The following is a 20,464-nucleotide window of genomic DNA, read 5'->3' as shown; positions in this document are numbered from 1 at the left end:
ATTTTGCTACCTCCCAGACCACATGTATGTATTTCTTAAGATTACTGAGGGGAATCTCTTTGCTGTAGAATTGTAGAGATACAGTTCAGACTGATACTTACTAAGGCAGTGCTTCAGAGAAATTAAGTGCTTTTAAGTGACACTTCTGTCCTCAGTAGAGGTTTTCTCAGTACTTCAAAAGCCCGTTTTGGTTTCTGTTCCCTGTTCATAATCTTGGAGTGCCTTCACATAGTAGAAACGTACTGCACTTCTGTCAAAGTCCCTGGACAAGTCTACTTAGTTTGTATGACCGATACTATAAGCCATGCTGAAAAAGGAATCAGCTTTTTCTTTTACTTGGTTGAATTTATATACTGGTTGTCTAATTTAAATACTGGTTGTATTTTTTTTTTCTTTTCCTTGGAGAACATTCTTTCCTTCTGTGTCACTAATTTCCTGCATACCAAATAGAGTTTTAGGTTTTATTGTTTGGTGTGTTCTTTGTATCACTAATGATTTTAACTGTGCTAAAAATATGCCAGCAGGTCAGGGGACCAGGGAGATAGCACAGTAGCAGAAAAAAGGCCTTGTAAGTGAGAGTTCCCAGGTTTGATGCACAATACCACCAATAGCCAAAGCTGAATAGTCAAGTAAAATAAAATAAAAATTCAAAAATGAGCAAGCCAAAGAAACATTGTGTTCTGAACAGGCTGGTTCTTTGGACCTAATTTTCAGTTGTAATATTATTGTCATCATCATCATCACCATCATCACCTTCAGAGCACTGCTCAGCTCAGGCTGACAGTGGTTTGGGGATTTAACCTGCGAATTCACAGACTCAAGTACAGAAGTCTTTTTGCATTACCATTATGCTATCTCCCTAGTCCCCTACTTTTCAGTTTCTTCTGCTGATTACAGAGAGAATTTATTTCTAATCTATGTATTCTTGTATTATTGCTCAGCTCTGGCTTATGGTGGTTTGGGGGACTGAACCTGGAACCTCAGAGCCTCAGGCATTAGAGTCTGTTTACATAGCCATTATGCTATCTCCCCACTATTTCCAATCTAAAGTAGCATAGAAAAAAAAAACTGTTATTAGGGCTGGGCAGTGAGTGCACCTATTACAATGCGCAAGTACCTGGGTTCAAGCCCTTGGTCTCCTCTCTGCAGGGGGAAAGCTTTGCCATTGATGAAGCAATGCTGCAGGGGTCTCTCTCTTTCTCCCTGCCTGTCTCCCCCTTCTTTCTTGATTTCTCTCAGTCTCTATCCAAGAAATAAATAAAATAAAATAAATAAAATATAAAAAATATTTATAAAATTTTGTTATTGTAAATTACCTTTTCAACCCATTTCTATGTCATTCATCCCTAATTCTGTGTTGATGCTATGAAACAACAGCCTCATGCAGACCCTACATCACTCAGTGCTCAAGCTCGCTTTATTTATTTATTTATTGCCCCCAGGGTTATCTCTGGGGCTTAGTGATGGCACTGTGAATCCACTGCTCTTGGGGGCCATTTTTCCACTTTTTTACTGAATAAGAGAGAAATTGAGAGAGGAGGGAAAGATAGAGGAGGAAAGAAAGACAGACACCTACAGACCTTTTTCACCACTTGTGAAGTGACCCCCCCCTGCAGGTCGGGAGAGGGGGGCTCAAACTGGGCTCCTTGTGCAGGTCCTTGAGCTTTGCACTACGTGTGCTTAACCTGTTGTGCTATCACCCAGCCCTCCTGGTCCAACTCTTTATCTGATGGGTAATGCAGATCCGTCATGCACCATGTATCCTGAGGCAGTTGAAATTGGAAGCCCTATTTTAATTATAGCAAATTCCATAACAGAGTAACCACTTTAAAAGTAACCATCATGGAACTGGAGGTGATTATGCTTAGTGAAATCAGTCAAGAATTGAAAGACAGCTACGATGGCTTCACTCATATGTGCCATTGAGAGAACTGATGCACTTGAACTTGCAAGAAAAGGAAAAAACTAACAAACAAAAAAAAGTTTCTAAGACTCTGAGAACTATGGTCATTATCTGTTATCTCTGAGAGGTAGGAGCGTAGGGACACAGAACTTTGGTGGTGGGTGTGGCGTGGAATTACACATTGTAGTATCACAGTCTTGTAACCCACTATGAATCGTAAATGAAAGACTGGGGGGGGGGGGGAAGATAACGCACATAGAGAGAACCAGCAGATAATGTTGAGTGGGCTGAAAAGATGGCCGAGTTCAGTTGTTCAGGTTACCAGGGCAAAGAAAGGTCATATATTGTAATGGAAAGAACTTTGCCTTTTCGATAATTAATTAATTTACTCATTTTTATTTCTTTATCAATTTATTTATTTTTAGATAAAGATAGAAATTTAGAGGGAAGGTGGAGGCGGAGAGGGAGAGAGAGACACCTGCAGCAGTGCTTCACCATTTATGAAGCCTCCCCGTGCAGGTGTGTCTTGCGCATGGTGTCGTGTGTGCTCAGCCAGGTGCACCGCCTCTGCCCTCTAAACTTTGCTTTTTTAATCAGAGCTGAGTCATTGCTCTTCCACTTACCAGCTATGTGGCTTCAACCACGTTATTTCTATTTCTTTTGAATTTTGGCTTCCTTCCAGAAAACAGCTAGAGATCTTAATCTCCCCAATGATAAGGATCAGTAAAATTGCTTACATCAAAGTATTCATAAAATGCTATTATTATAAAGTATCATTATAAAATTATCATAGAATGTGTTTGGCTGGCTTCTTTTCCAGTCTGTATATCAATTATTGGGCATTCCCATGACTAGTGGCAGGCTAATAAAAAAATTGCTTTTACCTATTTCTAGCAACTAACTGATTTCTGTATAGAAATTCTATATAATAATAACATTACTTGAATTTTAAGTATTTTATAGACAGTCTCTATAATGACCCTGAGTGGTCTTTTGCAAATTTTATTTATTTATTAATGAGAAAGATAGGAGAGAGGGAGAAAGAACCAGACATCACTCTGGTACATGTGCTGCCAGGGATTGTCAGGACCTCATGCTTGAGAGACAAGTGCCTTAGCCACTGTGCTACCTCCTGGACCAGCCTGTGTGGTCTTAATGGGGGTTTATTTATCTTTGTCTCCCTAGAGTATCAGCCAGCCTTTTTCTGGGAAACATCCCTTCCTGTTCCTTAATCTTATGTCTTGAGTGAGGATTGCTATCTTTTAAATGTGGATCCAGGGTTGCAACTGATTCTTGCTTTAAAAATAATCATAATTTGAGGGCAGGGAAAACAGCATAATGGTCATGAAAATACTTTCATGCCTGGGGTTCTGAGGTGCCAGGTTCAATCCCTAGTCCTACCTTAACCCAGAGCTCTGGTGTCTCTCTCTCTGTATCTTTCTCTCTCATTAAAAACATAAAATATATATTTTAAAAATTGTAAGTACAAGGTTAAACACACAGTCCTTTGATAGTGAAATTTGGTGATTTGAATCTGTTGAGAGTGTGAAGTCAGAGAGTGGAGCCAGCATGAAGGCAAATGAAGGTGACATGTGAGGTTAATAGCAAGAGGGTCACAGTCTTTGTGGTAACTGATACTCTGATTCTATCTGAGGCTACATCCAACCCTACTCGTTCAATTATTTGGTTATGCTAACGTATATATTTCCCTCTTCCCAAAGAAGCTTTAGTTACTTTAGCTTCCCCCAAGATAGACTGTTGACAAAGGTGGGTAAATGCCATTGGACAGATGAGAAATTTAGAAAGTTCCAAAGAAGACACATACACGCACATACACATACACATCAGAGCACTACTCAGGTCTGGCACGTGGTGATGCTGGGGGTTGAACCTGGGACTTTAGAACCTCAGACATGATAGTCTTTTTTGCCTAACCACTATGCTGTCTTCCCCTGTCCCAGACAGAAATTTGAAGGTCAGGGAAGCTGATTGTCTTGCCTATTTTCTCCCAACTAGTGAGTGACAGAATTGGAGCTGAGTTTATTATTTGACTTCAGAGCTTATATTCTTTTTTTTAAAGTCTTTTTAAAGTTTTATTTTTTATTATTATTATTTTTTACTATCTTTATGTATTAGATAGAGACAGCCAGAAATCTTGAGAGGGAATGGTGTGATAGAGAGACAGAGAGACACCTGCAGCCCTGCTTCACCACTCCCAAAGCTTTCGCCCTGCAGGTGGGGACCAAGGGCTCAAACCTGGATCCTTGCACACTATAACATGTGCACTCGAACAGGTGTCCACCACCCAGCCCCAGGGTGTTTTTTTTTTTTTTAGTTTCTTTATTGGAGAATTAATGTTTTACATTCGACAGTAAGTACAGTAGTTTGTACACACATAACATTTCTCAGTTTTCCATATAACAATACAACCCCCACTAGGTCCTCTATCATCCTTCTTGGACCTGTATTCTCCACCCCACCCCCCAGAGTCTTTGACTTTGGTGCAGTACACCAACTCCAGTTCAGGTTCTACTTGAGTTTTCTCTTCTGATCTTGTTTTTCAACTTCTGCCTGAGAGTGAGATCATCCCATATTCATCCTTCTGTTTCTGACTTATTTCACTTAACCTGAATTTTTCAAGATCCAACTACTGTTGATCTTTTTCTGACAGTTTGCCTTTCCCAATTGACAAGGAAGATGGGACTGCGAGCGGAGGAGATGGCAGCATGCATTCAGACCATAATGGGCCTTCATTTCCTTTGAAAGGAATTACTGAGCAGCAAAAAGAAGGTATTCAGATAGTAAAACAGATAATGGTGTCCTTAGAAGGTGAAGACGGACTGGATGAAATTTATTCCTTCAGGTAAGAAAAGAAGACACTGGGGCCGGGAGGTGGCGCACTTGGTTGAGCGCATATGTTGCAATGCACAAGGACCCAGGTTCGAGCTCCCAGCTCCCACCTGCAGGGGGAAAGCATTGTGAGAGGTGAAGCATGGTTGCAGGTGTCTTTTTGTCTCTTTCCCTCTGTGTCCTCCCCTTCCTCTCAATTTCTGACTGTCTCTATCCAATAAATAAATAAAGATAATTTTAAAAAAAGGAAAGAAAACACCTAGTAAAATTCTTAGTTGTGCTTATATAAATTTCTCTTGTTCAGGGACTCACCAGTAATTTCTTTTTGTGGGCCACATTTTTGTTTTTTGTTTTGTTTTTTGTTTTGTTTTTTAACAATTTGTTTATTTATTTTAGATAGAAACAGAGAAACTGAGACGGGAAGGGGAACTATTGAAGGGGGGACAGAGAGAGGCCTGCAGCACCATTTCACCACTTGTGAAGCTTCCCCCTGCAGGTGGGGACCAGGGGGCTTGATCCTGAGTCCTTGAACCCTTTAATGTCTATTCTCAATTAGATGTACCATCTTTGGGTCCACTTTTAAATTAGCAGTTATATTCTGACAAGATTTTCACTTTACAAGGATCCCTCCTTTATTTCTTTGCTTCAAAATTTCAAGACTGTCTTTATCTAAAATCCAGGATGTATTATTTGTCAATTATAGTTCACCAGAAATAATTTTTTAAAATATTTATTTATTTATTCCCTTTTGTTGCCCTTGTTGTTTTATTGTTGTAGTTATTATTGTTGTTGTTGCTGTTGGAGAGGACAGAGAGAAATGGAGAGAGGAGGGGAAGACAGAGAGGAGGAGAGAAATATAGACACCCGCAGACCTACTTCACCGCCTGTGAAGCGACTCCCCTGCAGGTGGGGAGCCGGGGGCTCGAACCAAGATTCTTATGCTGGTCCTTGCGATTTGCTCCACCTGTGCTTAACCCATTGTGCTACCACCTGACTCCCCAGAAATAATTTTTAAATTATGGTTGAGAATAGAAATCATAGCTATTGTACCTACTGAAAAAAAAATTTTTTTTTGAAACATCAACACAGAAAGTCTTAGCAAACAATATTATATTAAACTGAACTTCACCTAGACCTTAGAAGGGGGACCAAGTGGTGGTGCAGCTGGTAGAATGCATAAGTTGCCATGTATGAAGACCTAGGTTCAAATCCCCGGTCCCCAGCCACAGGGAGAAAGCTTCATGAACCAGTGGAGCAGTGCTGCAGGTCTCCTCTCGGTTCCTTTTTTCCTCCCACTCTTAATTCTCTCTGTTTCTCACCCTCTATCAAAGAAAAAAAACAAAAACAACCCTCTAGAACAGTGGAGTTCTGCAAGCACTGAGCCCCAGTGATAGCCATAATAGAAGAAGTGAAAGAAAAAATGTTAAAAACATAGATGATGATAAGTTTGATTTGAAGGAGCTTCAGATGTGCTGCAGAACTAACCCAGTTTTCAGAAGTTCTAGCAACTGTTTTTTACAATTTCCCCTGAATCAGAATCCAATTTTTTTTTTACAATTTCCCCTGTTTTTTACAATTTCCCGTATTTTTTTTTACAGTTTTTTACAACTGTTTTTTACAATTTCCCCTGAATCAGAATCCAATTTTTTTTTTTAACAATTTCCCCTGAATCAGAATCCAACAATTTTTACAATTTTACCTGAATCAGAATCCAAGCCTCATTTTTTGGTTTTAAATGTGTGTCATACTCAGATTAGAAATAATTTATAAAATAGGTTAAACCTGGTTCATACCCATTCATTCCCCCAAGGAATCCAAAACCACAGTGAACCATAAGCTTTGAAAGCAGGGTACCCAGTAGAATATCATTTGTTCTAAATTATTTCTGAACTTCTGAGGGTGTTGAGGGTGTTAAAGATTTATCCATAACTGGATCATGACAGATAATTATCTTTACCTCTTTGTAGATCTGTTTTTCTTCTATATAAGAGAATTGTATATATATTGTATGATCTCTATTTGGTCATTAATTCTGTCTCCAATACTTTTCTCTGTTGTGTTTTATAAGGGACCAGGTAAAAGTAGAATTGATCTTCATTTATATACAAACGCAGTAGCACTGCATAGTGTTGTTGCTAATTCCCAATTTCCATTCCGAATGAGTAAGAAACTCAAGGTTGAATATGGAATGCTGAGTTCCTTTAAAAAGAATCTTTACTTAACTCTCTGTTGTGTATCCATTACATAAGGCCTTTTTTCTTTTTAATTTTTCTTTATAAAATGGAAGTATTGACAAGACCATAGGATAAGAGGGCTACAGTTCCACAGAATTTCCACCACCAGAACTCCCTATCCCATCCCCTCACCTCCCCTGATAGCTTTCCTATTCTTTATCCCTCTGGGAGTGTGGACCCAGGGTCATTGTAGGATGCAGAAGGTGGAAGGTCTGACTTCTATAATCACTTCCCCACTGAACATGTGTATTGGTAAGTCGATCCATACTCCCAGCTTGTCTCTGTCTTTCCCTAGTGGGGCAGGGATCTGGGGAGGCAGGGCTCCAGGACACATTAGTGGGGTAGTTTGCCCAGGGAATTCAGGTTGGCATCATGGTAGCATCTGGAACCTGGTGGCTGAAAAAGAGTTAAGATAGAAAGCAGAACAAATTGTTGACTAATCATGAACCTAAAGGCAAGAATATTGCAGATGAAGATTTGGGTCTCTGCTTTGGAAAAAGCTAGGAGGTCTATTTTGGGTATATTCCAAGGAGCCCATGACTTTACTAGTTTTCACACCTGAGCCTGACAGCTAACATGTAGGTGGACCCAAGTTAATGTCTGGGGAGATGGTGTCATAGTTGGAAAAAGCACTAGAAAGCTGGATCAGGGAAGAGAGTAGCTCCCAAATATGGGAAAAGTATATAAATATTGTTAACTGTAAGCTCCATCCCAGGACTCCCTGACTAGAGCCCCAACTGATGGGGTGGACATCAGGCCTTTTACTTGAGAGAACCGGACTTAACTGATAAATTGCAGTGCCATGATCAGTGATGTGGTAGGATGTTGCCCACCATTTGACTTTCTCAAGTGGGGGACCCCTTAGTCTCAGGTCCACAGTTTTCAGGCAGTTTTGTGAGTCTTTTAGATTCTGTGCTGACTCATTTTTGAGTTTTCTTTTATCATATTCTCAAAATGTCCTTGGTCTTGCAAAAAAAAAAAAAGTCAAGAACAACTGGCCGAGTTGAAGGAGTGAATTTAATCAGGGAAGATCGAGAATGTGGTTTTCACCTGTCACCAAAGGAACTCAACTCTTTTTCCTAAGCCAGCTCAGTTGTATCCTGGCTCGTTCCCAAGTTGTGGTTGTCATTTTCCTGCCATCCCCTGCTGTTCCTTTCTTCATGATCAACAGCCGTTCGTTTCTCATTTTAGAAAGCCAAGCATAGCATCCATCCAGCCCAAGTTAACATATTAAAATTGTTGCTTACATCACACATTTTTCTTTATTAAGTGAGAGTCTGCGGCAGCTGTGTATCTTTAAGAAAATTGAGAGACGTCCCATGCCCTGGCCCTGTCAACTAACCATTGGTTCCAATTTGTCTGTAAGGATTGTGGCGTATAAATCAGTAAGTGGAGTGCACATATATAAAGATATGTATATATATTTCTAAAAGAAACGTTACTAGGCAGACAAATACACTTATATTTGGAACTGACAGTTCATGTGTGGGCTACTTAGTAACATCATTACTGCTTCTCTGACTGCTCTGCCTGTTCATTCAATCTCTGTTTAGCTTTTCTGTAATTGGCATGGTAGAAAGAGTTTTTTCTTCCTTCCTTCCTTCCTTCCTTCCTTCCTTCCTCCATTCCTTCCTTCCTTCCTTTCTTCCTTTTTTTTTTTTTTTTTTCTAGCAGAGCACTGCTCTGTCTTTTGCCTTATGGTAGTGCGCGGGTTGAGCCTGACCTTAGCCATGGGCATGAAAGTATTTTTGTATAACCACTTGGCTATCTCCCTTATAGAGAGGAAGTTTTTTTTTTTTTTTAATTTATTTTATTTTATTTATTTATTCCCTTTTGTTGCCCTTGTTGTTTTATTGTTGTAGTTATTATTGTTGTTGTCGTTGTTGGATAGGACAGAGAGAAATGGAGAGAGGAGGGGAAGACAGAGAGGAGGAGAGAAAGATAGACACCTGCAGACCTGCTTCACCATCTGTGAAGCGACTCCCCTGCAGGTGGGGAGCCGGGGTTCGAACCAGGATCCTTATGCCGGTCCTTGTGCTTTGCGCTACCTGCACTTAACCCGCTGTGCTACAGCCCGACTCCCAGAGAGGAAGTTTTAAGAATTGTCTATAGAGGCTAAATTCTCTTTTCCTTATTGATAATAGATTATTAATCAAAAGTTCCAGGACTCTCTCTCTCTCTCTCTTTTTTTTTTTTGCCTCCAGGGTTATTGCTGGGGCTCCGTGCTTACACCATGAATCCATTGCTCCTGGAAACTTTTTTTTTCTTTTTGTTGCCCTTGTTGTTTTATCATTATTATTATTGTTGTTGTTGTTGTTGTTCTTATTGATGTCATTGTTGTTGGATAGGACAGAGAGAAATGGAGAGAGGAGGGAAAGACAGAGGTGGAGAGAAAGACACCTGCAGACCTCCTTCACCGCCTGTGAAGCGACTCCCCTGCAGGTGGGGAGCCAGGGGCTCGAACCAGGATTCTTACATGATCCTTATAGTCCTTGTGCTCTGTGCCATCTGCACTTAACCCGCTGTGCTATCGCCTGACTTCCGCTTTCTTTCTTTTTTATTAGTGATTTAATGGCAAACGCTAGAAGAAGAAAGTGATTTAATAGTGGTTTACATGATTATAAGATTACAGAGTGTAGTTCCACTGTTCCTCATAATACCAAAGTTCTATGCTCCCATCTTCCCAACAATAATCACCATAGTTCTCACAGTCTTAGAGATAGTTTGGTTAGTGTGTGTGTGTGTGTGTGTGTGTGTGTGTGTTGGTAAGTGAGTCACCTCCAGTTCCATCCTTTTCCTCCCTTTTTTCATTTGTCTAGTCCTTTTTAAGATTTTAAATTCATTTTTGACTGTTGATAGACTACTCTTTCTTTTCTGTTGGGAAACTGAAAACAGAAATGTATGATTGTCTTTTACTAAACTACGTGAAAGTTTTGTTTAAAGAGTTTGCGTATACATACAAATATTGATGTTGTATTTGAATTACCTTGGGGAGGAAGTGAAATATCAAAAGGGTTATATAATAAACTAAAAGTTCCACAGTCTGCAAGAGAAAGCAAAACAACACATTTTTAAGTAATTGTTCTAGATATTTCTCAGTAAAACAAGGGCTTTATTGTATTTGCTTTTTTGTCAGTTGGAATCTGATTTTCTTGTTTTTCCTGTGTTTTTCTTTTGCAAATAAGATTGTACCTGAAAAAGTTAAAAAGTCTTGGACAGTTGTGGATGCAAGATCACTAAAAAAAGAAGATATAAAAAAAGAAACAGTTTATTGCTTGAATGATGATGATGAAACTGAAGTTCCCAAAGAGGATACTATTCAAGGTATGTCATTGAGTAGTAGTATTTATTTAAAGATACTTCTCTAGGATCTACAGACACAACTTTTGATGATACCACAAGACAGAGCCTATAGCTTGTTTGTTGTAGGCAGACAGATTCCTAACAGTGTGTATCCAGTTTTCTGAAATCTAGAAAATGTAGATGCCTCAAGTTACAGAACTTTAATACTTGTCTTTTTAACTTTGAAACTTACTAGCTAGGAGAATGCTTATATTAATATGAATGAAGCAAGTGGTTTTTTGTTGTTGTTTATTCATTAATTTTTACTTCTGTGGTGACTTTTTCTTTTATATGCCAGTTGTAAGTCTCATATTCTGCCATAGATTGTGCATGTGTGTATATATATAATTTGTGTGTGTGTCACCAGAGTTATTGCTGGGGCTCAGTGTCTACATAATGAATCTACTGCCCCCCAGAAGTTTTCTTTCTTTCCCCTCTCTTTTTTTAATATTTATTTATTTACTTTCCCTTTTGTTGTCCTTGTTGTTTTTTATTGTTGTAGTTATTATTGTTGTTATTGATGTCATTATTGTTTGGTAGGACAGAGAGAAATGGAGAGAGGAGGGGAAGACAAAGAGGGAGAGAAAGATAGACACCTGCAGACCTGCTTCACCACTTGTGAAGGAACTCCCCTGCAGGTGGGGAGCTGGGGGCTCAAACTGGGATCCTTACACTGGTCCTTGTGCTTTGTGACACATGTGCTTAACCCACTGCGCTATCACCCGTCCTCTCCCCCCACCCCCTTCTTTCTATCTTTCTTTCCTTTTTATTTTATAGGACAGAGAGAAATCGAGAGGGGCAAGGCAGACAGAGAAGGAGAGAGAAGTAGTCTGGGAAGTGGTGCAGTGGATAAAGCATTGGAGGTCCTGAGTTCAATCCCTGCTAGCACTTGTATCAGAGTGATGTCTGGTTCTTCTCTCCTCCTATCTTTTTTATTAATAAATAAATAAAGCCTAAGGAGAGAGAAAGAAAGACATTTGCAGTACTGCTTCAGCACTCGTGAAGTTTCCCCTTTGCAGTGGGGGTCAGAAGCTTCAACCTGGGTCCTTATACTTGTGTTCAAACTAGTATGCCATTGCCTGGCTTCAGATATGTCCTTTTAAGTTAATTCAGGGGATGAGAAATTTTTTTTTTTTATTACTTTATACTTACTAGAGTCTTTCATGTTGTACTTTATCTCTATTTAACCTGGATTTCTCTAGATAATTAAAGGACTTAGAAACTAGCTGGAAGTATCCGAATGTTTAAAAGCTGAAATTATAAGACACCAAATGAGGCTTAGCATAGAAACAAGGTTCTCTTAGAAATATATTGCCAGACTGTATGATATAGTCTTAATTGGCAAGCCTTAAATATAATTAATTTCATCTGTGGCACTGAATCACAACATTTGTGTGTGATTTAGGTATGGTGGGACAAGAGTGTTTAAATGTGGTGATAGTTAGAGTTCCTTTCTTTTTTCTCTTGATGGATGATAAATAGAATATAATGCAGGGCGGGGGAGACAGCTTCATGGCTATGCAAACAGACTCTCATGCCTGAAGCTCCTAAATTGCAGGTTCAATCCCCCGCACCACCATAAACCAGAGCTGAGCAGTGCTCTGGTATTTCTCTGTGTGTGTCTTTCTGTGTCTCTCTCAAAAAAATAAAATGAGTAAAATTTAAAAATACAGAATATAATGTATATCCTGCCCTCTTACCCCCCCACTTTTTTTTCTTAAATGTCAGTAGGATAGTATAGTTTTGAATTTTGGGGTCAGGCTCTCAGTTGGAATCATGACTCAATCACTTACTAATCATTTGGTCTTTGTATCTGTCTGGTCCAGGTGGAAAGAGCAGCAAGCTTACAGGTCTATGGCTAAGAAAGTGGCAGGCAGCTCATGACACCGAGCATTTGGGTTGGTTTACTAGGTCTAGGCAGATTAGTAATGTCTGACAGAAAACTTGCATTTTCTCTTTCAGTCTCTACAACTACCACATGAAGGAGGTACTTCTGTTATTTCCATTTTGCAGATAAGAGCGTCAAAGTGAAAAGATAGATTATTGCATCCAAAATCATACAGCTAACAAACAGCTGGCAGAAACTTGAACCCAGGGCAGCGCTGTCCTACTCCAGAGGCTATGCCCCTGCATGCCATTCTGAATTAGGAGGAGTTGGGATGACAAGATGCAGTGCTGATGCTTAGCTTTGGTTTTTTGTTTGTGCTTAGCTTTTGCTTCCTTTTTATGCCATGTCTTTTTTTTTTTTTTTTTTAATTTTTCAGATAGAGACAGAGAGATGAGGGAAATATACCACAGCACCAAAGCTTCCTCCAATGGTGGGGGTATTGGACTCAAATCTGGGCCACAATCATGACAAAGCAAGTGCACTATCCATGTGAACTTGCTGACCCTATACTTGATTTTAACACAACATGGGACATTGTCCCTGGTGCTATGTTTTAGGAAAATTTGTATGACTACAAATATAATGGTTGGGTAGGAATGAAAAGGGATTAGAGGTCAAAGGGCCAGTTTTTTGGGTTGCAAGCAAAAAAATAAATAAATAAATAAATAAATAAAGAGCAGCTCTGGTTATTTTAGGCAGGAAATGACATTTATTGGCAGAACAATGGAGTGGGAAGAATGACAGACTTTTTTTTTAAATGCAAAGAGCATAAGTGTGCTTTATTATTATTGTTTTTAAAGATTTTTTAATTACTTATTTTTTTATATTTATTAGTCTTTGCCTCCTGTGATACAACCACTACAACAAATTTTGTAAAAATTCTAATTGTTTTATGTGTCCACATCCATGTGTTTATAATTATGTAGCCATCATATTGTCTACATCATTTGGAAACTTACATTTTCCTTAACATTGTTTCAATTACTCATTCCAAGATAAGCCAGTTACATGTAATGTTTAACATCCTATTCTGTTCCCTTCTCCCATACATATTATTTCCTTTGAGGTTGAATTTTATATATGTCTTCATATTTTATTGCAATTAACATATTTCCACACACGTGCATATACATGTAAGTTTGTCAAGAATACACCCATTAATTTTCTCAGGGAACACCCACCCTCTCTCTATAGGTCAGTCACATTTTTGTGAAAACTTTCTACAGGTCTGTCATGAGCATTGCCCTCACGAGCTAATCAATTCAGTCAGCAGAATTTCTTTTTGAAAGGGTCTATAAATTACTCAAGGATGCCATCTTTTTTTTTTTTTTTTTTGTATATTTTTTTTATTGGGGAATTAATGTTTTACATTCAACAGTAAGTACAATAGTTTGTACATGCATAACGTTCCCCAGATTCCCATATAACAATACAACCCCCACTAGGTCCTCTGAATCCTTCTTGGACCTGTATTCTCCACACCCACCCCAGAGTCTTTTACTTTGGTGAGATATGCCAATTCCATTTCAGGTTCTACTTCTGTAGAAAAAATGAAAATAATTTTCTTGAAAAATTTTTCTTGAAAAAATCATGTTGAGTGAAGTAAGTCAGAAACAGAAGGATGAATATGGGATGATCTCACTCTCAGGCAGAAGCTGAAAAACAAGACCAGAAAAGAAAACAGAAGTAGAACCTTAATTACTTATTTTTAATGAAAGAGAGACGCAGAGAGAAAATATATATAGAGAGAGAGCTACCAGAGCACTGCTCAGCTCTGGCTTATGGTGGTCTTGGAGACTAAACCTGGGACTTTGGAGCCTCAAGCATGAGAGTCTGTTTGCATAACCATTATGCTATCTCCCCAGCCCTAAAGATCTCTTTAATATATTTTTGTTTAGTTTATTTTAATGAGAAGAGTAGTTATAGAGGGAAAGATACTGAGAGAGAGTAGGAGATCAAAACACCTCTCAGTTCTGGCTTATGGGGGTTCTGGGACCTCAGAGCCTTAGGCTTAGAGGCATAACCATGGCTTAAACAGCATAACCATTATGCTGTCTCCCCAGCCCTATAATTTATTTATTTTAGCTTTTCGTATATGTTATGTTTATTTATTTTAATTAAAAACATTTCTTTTTGAGAGAGAGATGCAGAGAGAGAGATACACAGAGAAACACCAAAGCACTGCTCAGCTCTGGCTTATGGTGGTGCGGGGGATTGAGCCTGGGACTTAGGAGCCTTAGGCATTTTGCTGTTTGCATAACCATTATGCTGTCTCCCCGCCCCATGTTTATTTATTTTTAAAGGTATCTTATTTATTTTATTTTATTGAGAGAGATACAGGGGAGACAGAGAGAGAGAGACTACTGAGATCAGAGCACTGCTCAACTCTGGCTTATGATGGTGCTGGGGATTGAACCTGGCACCTCAGAGCCTCAGGCATGAGTGTCTTTTGCAGAACCATGATGCTGTCTCTCTAGCTTTCTCTCATACCTTTATGCAGTTACTCGAATACCTACTTTGCCTGTCACATTCTCCATCCCTTAGTATGTAGAGTTCTCATCCTTAGAGGGGACTATAAAGGAATGTGGTTATATGTTGTAATCTGTTTTATACATTGTGCCATGTATGAAAGAGTTATTGGTGTGCTCTTCAAATAGGTAAAGAAAAGAACTCCCCTGCAGGTGAGGAGCCAGGGGCTCGAACTGGCATCCTTATGCCGGTCCTTGAGCTTTGTGCCACGTGTGCTTAACCCGCTGTGCTACCACCTGACCTCCAACAGTTTCAGTTTTTAAGTTACCATTAGACAATTCAAGTAAGGTGGATAGCTGACGACAGAGAAAAATTAGAAATAACATTTGGTTTAAATTCTGCTCTTATTTGTTTGGCATATATTTCTCTGTCAGTTTCTAGTTTACTTTTTTTTTTTAGAAGGCAGGTATGAAAATAGAAATATGGGGGCGGGGTAGATAGCATAATGGTTATGCAAACAGACTGCCATGCCTGAGGCTCTGAAGTCACAGGTTCAAATCCCCGCACCACCATAAACCAGAGCTGATCAGTGCTCTGGTTAAAAAAAAAAAAAAAAAAAAAAGTAAATAAAGAAACTACTCTTGTAAACAACAATAACAATAAAAAATAAAACAAGGGCAACAAAGGGAAAATAAAAAAAAAAAAGAAAATAGAAATATGTCTCTTTTTTTCACTAAACACATGACATCAACAGATTGTCAAGACTAAATAAACATCGGATCACAGGCTCTCCCCCCCATCCCCCAACACACACATTTGTTTCTGGGGGTAAAAATGGATGCACTTTTCACTCCCACTTGCCCGAGGCCAGAAGATTTAGATTTGGATGACAAGCATATAGGATTGTCTATTGAAAGGGCTTGTCTTTTCATAGAGCAGAGGCCCTGGAACAGTTATTACGAGGTTTTTGTTTGGTTGGTTTTTGAGCAGCCAAGAGCCTATATTTATATGGCTAAGCTAAGTAATTAAACAGAAAAAAAATAGATCACTAGTCTCAGAATAAAAAAGAAAGAAAAAAAAAGACAGAAAAAAATATTCAACTTATCAATTGAATGTTTTTAAATAGAAGAATTTTGGCTTTTTCCATTAAACGTTTGTGTATCTCCAGCACAAATTTTTGGGAACATTTGGTTCTGAGAATTTCCTATGGGCATTTTTCTCTGTGGGTCTCCAAATTTCTGAATAAGTGTGTTCTTGTTATTATGTTTGCAAATCATGCTTGTGCTTTAGTCGACCATGGTTTATGTTTGGAGGATAACTGGCTCACTGCGTTTGCTACAGGCTTTCTTCTAGAGTGGGTAATCATTAAGGTAACTAGATTGCAGAAGGTGCCACTTAAACAATGTAATTAGATTTTCATCGTCTCTACATTGTGTAAGACGTTTGTGTATCTGCTGCTGCTTTTCTCCCACTTGAATCACTAGGGACAGATATTTGATTCCAGGGAATAGTGTAATGGAGCCTAGAGCTGGAGGGTGCACGGATCGTTAATGTGTGTGCAGGGCTCGTTTCAACTTGCGGAGCATGAGGCCCCGTATGCTTAACAGGTGATGCTTTCCTCTTGTTCTCTAGGGTTCCGCTATGGAAGCGATATCATTCCTTTCTCTAAAGTGGATGAGGAACAAATGAAGTATAAATCGGAAGGGAAGTGCTTTTCCGTTCTGGGGTTTTGTAAAGCTTCTCAGGTACAGCATTCACTCTACCGACTGTGAACAGGATACATTGAAATTTTCCCTCGTCATTTCAGAGGACTTTAATGTTTCATTGTAATGGACCCTTTAATTCATAATGTCTGTTTCACTTAGTTTTTCTAAAATGTAGTCAGGGGATGAGTATTGGCAGTCTGATTTTTTTAAAAATATCTTTATTTATTCCCTTCTGTTGCCCTTGCTATTTTATTGTTGTTGTTATTGATGTTGTTGTTGTTGGATAGGACAGAGAGAAGGGGGAGAGAAAGATAGACATATATAGAGCTGTTTCATCACTCATGAAGCAACTTCCCTGCAGGTGGGGAGCCAGGGGATCAAACTGAGATCCTCACACTGGTCCTTACGCTTTGTGCCACCTGTGCTTAACCCACTGTGCTACTGCCCGACACCCGGCAGTCTAATTTTTGAAGAGAGAAACTTAGATATAGAGAAGCTTTCGCATGAACTAGAGGGTTGGATTCCGTTAAAGTCAGTTCTCAGTTTTGCCAGAAGTCCTAGCTCATTGTCATCATAAATAAATAGCAGCTGTTTAGTTTTAGAAGAATGAAGGTGTAATTTAGTTGTGAATGACACAGGCCTCACAATCCCATTGATGTAAATGGGTCATCCTTTTCTCAGTGCCCAACAAAGAAGTCTAGGATGTGAAACTTGTCCAGATGTGATATGTCTTTTAGATACCAAAGCAGAGATACATGAAATTGACACAATGGGAAAAGAAAGTAATGACTCACTGAAGGCCATCCTACCCTGGGAATTTGTGATGAAATGTTCAGGAGGTGGCCAACCCAAGAAAGCCAGTCAAGTATAAAGTGTATCTTCTTAGACTCTATAGGGATAAAGAGATTTCTGTTGGTTCTAGAAGAACTTAGGTGAAAACATAATAAATAATATTACCCCACACAGAGAATTTCATGTGTTGCTGTAGAATAGAGTCCCCCATGTAATTCAGCGTTTTTCATGATATGACCAAACTACAGGGACCTTTTCACCTGTTGCTGGTTAACCTTGCCACCAAATGCCGCTTGAAGTAATATTGACCCTTTGCACCTGATCCTGAGTAATGTAATGCTTGTGCCTGATGCTGACTGATGTCGTGTAGAAAGGCTGCTTGAGATGACAAGCGGCAGCAGAGTTGGCATTCCCACAGCCTCTCTCTAGCTGTGGCTCGTGTCCTCTCCATTGATGGTTTCTCACGCCTTGACACTCCCCTGCCCTGGTGCGGTTTTAATGATTATATTACATTTTGAAAATTGATACTTTCTTACGAATTAGCTAACATATCACATGAAACATATTTTTCATAAAAGTCGCATTCATTGTTGGCATTATGTAAACTTAAATCCTCTGTTTATCAGTGGCAGAGAGTATTATTCATCTTCACAGGGAATCTTTTCTGACTGGTTTGGAGAAACCGGTTTATAGAGAAGTAAGTCTGCTTAATTCCAGAGAGGCAGAAAGCCTTATTTAAGACATCTACAGGTGGAATTCAGGACTCAAAAACCTTAGAATCACCTGTGCTAGAGTGGAAACAAAGTATGGTATAGTTAAGTGACAAAGCAAGAAGGAGTGAACTCCACAAAAAAAGGACGTTTTTCCATTTTAAAAGACTTAGTAACTTAAAATTAGTTTTTAAGTCACAATTATTCCCTGAATCGATTTTTTCTTTTGGCAGTTTTTAAGCTCTAAATTGCTTAAGCACAATTTCGGTCAGGTGCATACTAGTGATTATAGTAACTACCCCTTACTGAGTGGTTATAATCTTCCAGTTAACATGCTGAACATATACGTCAATTTTCATTTCTCATTATAGCCCATTTAGGTAAGGGTAGATGCCACTCGTGTACTTCATTTTATTTGATAGGACAAAGAGTCATTGAGAGGAAATAGGGATAGAGAGGGAGAGAAAGACTGAAAAACACCTACAGCCCTGCTTCATCACTCAAGAAGCTTTAGGGTGGGAATAGATAGTATAATGGTTATGCAAAGACACTTAATACTCTCATGCCTGAGGCTTTAAAGTCTCAGGTTCAAAATCCACCTCCCAACCACCATTACCATAAGCCAGAGCTGAGCAGTGGTCTGGTAAACAAACAAAAAAACTCATGAAGCTTTCTCTCCCCACCCCAGTTCCCTGCAGGTGGGGACCACAGACTTGAATCCAGGTCCTTGCACATGACATCATGTTCACTTAAGCAGATGTGCCACCACTTGACCCCCATAGCATGTACTTCTGTGTGTTAGGAAGTCGAGGTTCAGAACAACTTGGTGCATTGCCAGGCCAGGGTCACTCAGCTAGAAGATGGCAGAGATGGGTTTTGGATGAGTAAAGACTATTAAACTAATAAGAACACACATTGTCACATTATTTATTCATTTATTGCCACTAGCTCCTCCCCCTCCACGGGGGCTTTTTCTACCATTCCCAGCAGACTCTCTTCCTCTCTCCCCCTTTTCTTCTAGACAAGGAGAAATAGGAGAGGGAGAGGAGGGGAGAGACACATAGACACACCCCCAGCACAGCACTGCTGCTCTTCTGCATGGTGTTGTGTGGCAGTCTGGGCCTCACAGCTGTGTCGTCACACACAGTAAAGCATGTGTTTACCAAGTGAGCCATCTCTCATGCTAGGGAATGAGAGAGATGGACTGGGAGTATGGATCCACCTGGCAACACCCATGTTCAGCAGAGAAGCAATTATAGAGGCCAGACCTCCTACCTTCTGCATGTACCCCATAATGATCCTGGGTCCATGCTCCCAGAGGGATAAAGTATAGGAAAGCTTTCAAAAAATGAGATTGGATACAGAGTCCTGGTGGTGGGAGTTGTGTGGAATTGTACCCCTCTTATCCTGCAATCTGGTCAATATTTTTATCTTACAAATAAATATTGTTTTTGTCATTGCAGACTTTCCTCTTAGTTACTACACATCTTTTATGTCTTGACTTGGGTTGTTATCATGTGTAGGAAGTGTCATGTGGCCAGGCCAGATCCCCCCTCTGTGGAGCTCTCGTAGCACCAAGCTACAGTAACTTACTTTCTTGTAAGCATTGTACCTAGTACTAGTACTGTAGTGAGTTTTGTATCTATCTAAGCACCTCAGAATAAGTCCGTGTCCTGTTCATTACTGCATTTACAGTACCCATAACTAGTTTTTTGTGTTGAGTAATTGAATGGCATTGAACCTTGTATAATGAATTATTTCTAGTGCCTGCCAATATTTTTCAATAAAAGTATCTTAATGCAATTTTTTTGTAACGTAGGGCATTAAAGACATGTCTTATTTTGGGGAGAAAACAATTCTTTCCTCACTTTTTCTTGTAGGTTCACAGGAAATATTTTATGGGAAATCAAGTTCTAAAAGTCTTTGCAGCAAAAGATGATGAGGTAAGTTGACAGTGGGTCTTGAGGTGGTACCACAGAATTGAATTGTCATCTTAAGGGAGTTGTCTGTGGGCTGTTGTGGTTTTTAAATTATTGTAACCACAATGGGAAATAGTAGGGATCTTTCCCTCTCTCTCTCCCTCCCTCTCTAACATTTATTTATTCCCTTCTGTTGCCCTTGTTGTTTTATTGTTGTAGTTATTGCTGTCGTTGTTGTTGGATAGGACAGAGAAATGGAGAGAGGGGGAAGAGAGAAAGATAGACACCTGCAGACCTGCTTCACCACTTATGAAGTGACTCCCCTGCAGGTGGGGGGCCGGGGGCTCAAACAGTCTTTGTGCTTTACACCACCTGTGCTTAACTCGTTGTGCTACCGCCCAACTCCCTCCTTCTCTCTATCTCTCTCTTTTAATTCAACTTCTGAATGGAGACAAATAAACTAAGAGTGTGAGAGACACCTGCAACACTGCTTCACTGCCTACGAAACTGTCCCCCTGCAGGTGGGGGTTGGGGATTCAAGCCTAGATCCTTTACCAGGAGGGCCACTGTCCAGCTGGCCACTCCCCTTTCAGTTTCTCTCTTTCCTATCCAACTTAAAAAAAAAATAGAAAGGAAAAAAAATGGCCGCCA

At 39.6% G+C, this 20,464-nt stretch overlaps 1 protein-coding gene across 1 annotated transcript in view; it reads left to right on the top strand.

Moving 5' to 3' along the window:
- Nucleotides 1–20,464, top strand: part of XRCC5 (X-ray repair cross complementing 5) — a 108,768-nt gene that overhangs the window by 14,492 nt on the left and 73,812 nt on the right. Inside the window, exons 5-9 of the mRNA XM_060193945.1 lie at nt 4,575–4,766; nt 8,258–8,372; nt 10,173–10,311; nt 16,319–16,431; nt 19,775–19,837. Coding sequence (XP_060049928.1) covers nt 4,575–4,766; nt 8,258–8,372; nt 10,173–10,311; nt 16,319–16,431; nt 19,775–19,837 — 622 coding nt within the window. The remainder of the gene's footprint in view (nt 1–4,574; nt 4,767–8,257; nt 8,373–10,172; nt 10,312–16,318; nt 16,432–19,774; nt 19,838–20,464) is intronic.

Source organism: Erinaceus europaeus, chromosome 7 (assembly GCF_950295315.1).
Source record: "Erinaceus europaeus chromosome 7, mEriEur2.1, whole genome shotgun sequence".
Taxonomy (NCBI): domain Eukaryota; kingdom Metazoa; phylum Chordata; class Mammalia; order Eulipotyphla; family Erinaceidae; genus Erinaceus; species Erinaceus europaeus.
The sequence above is the reverse complement of the archived record's forward strand: the minus strand, read 5'-3'. Positions and strand labels throughout refer to the sequence as shown.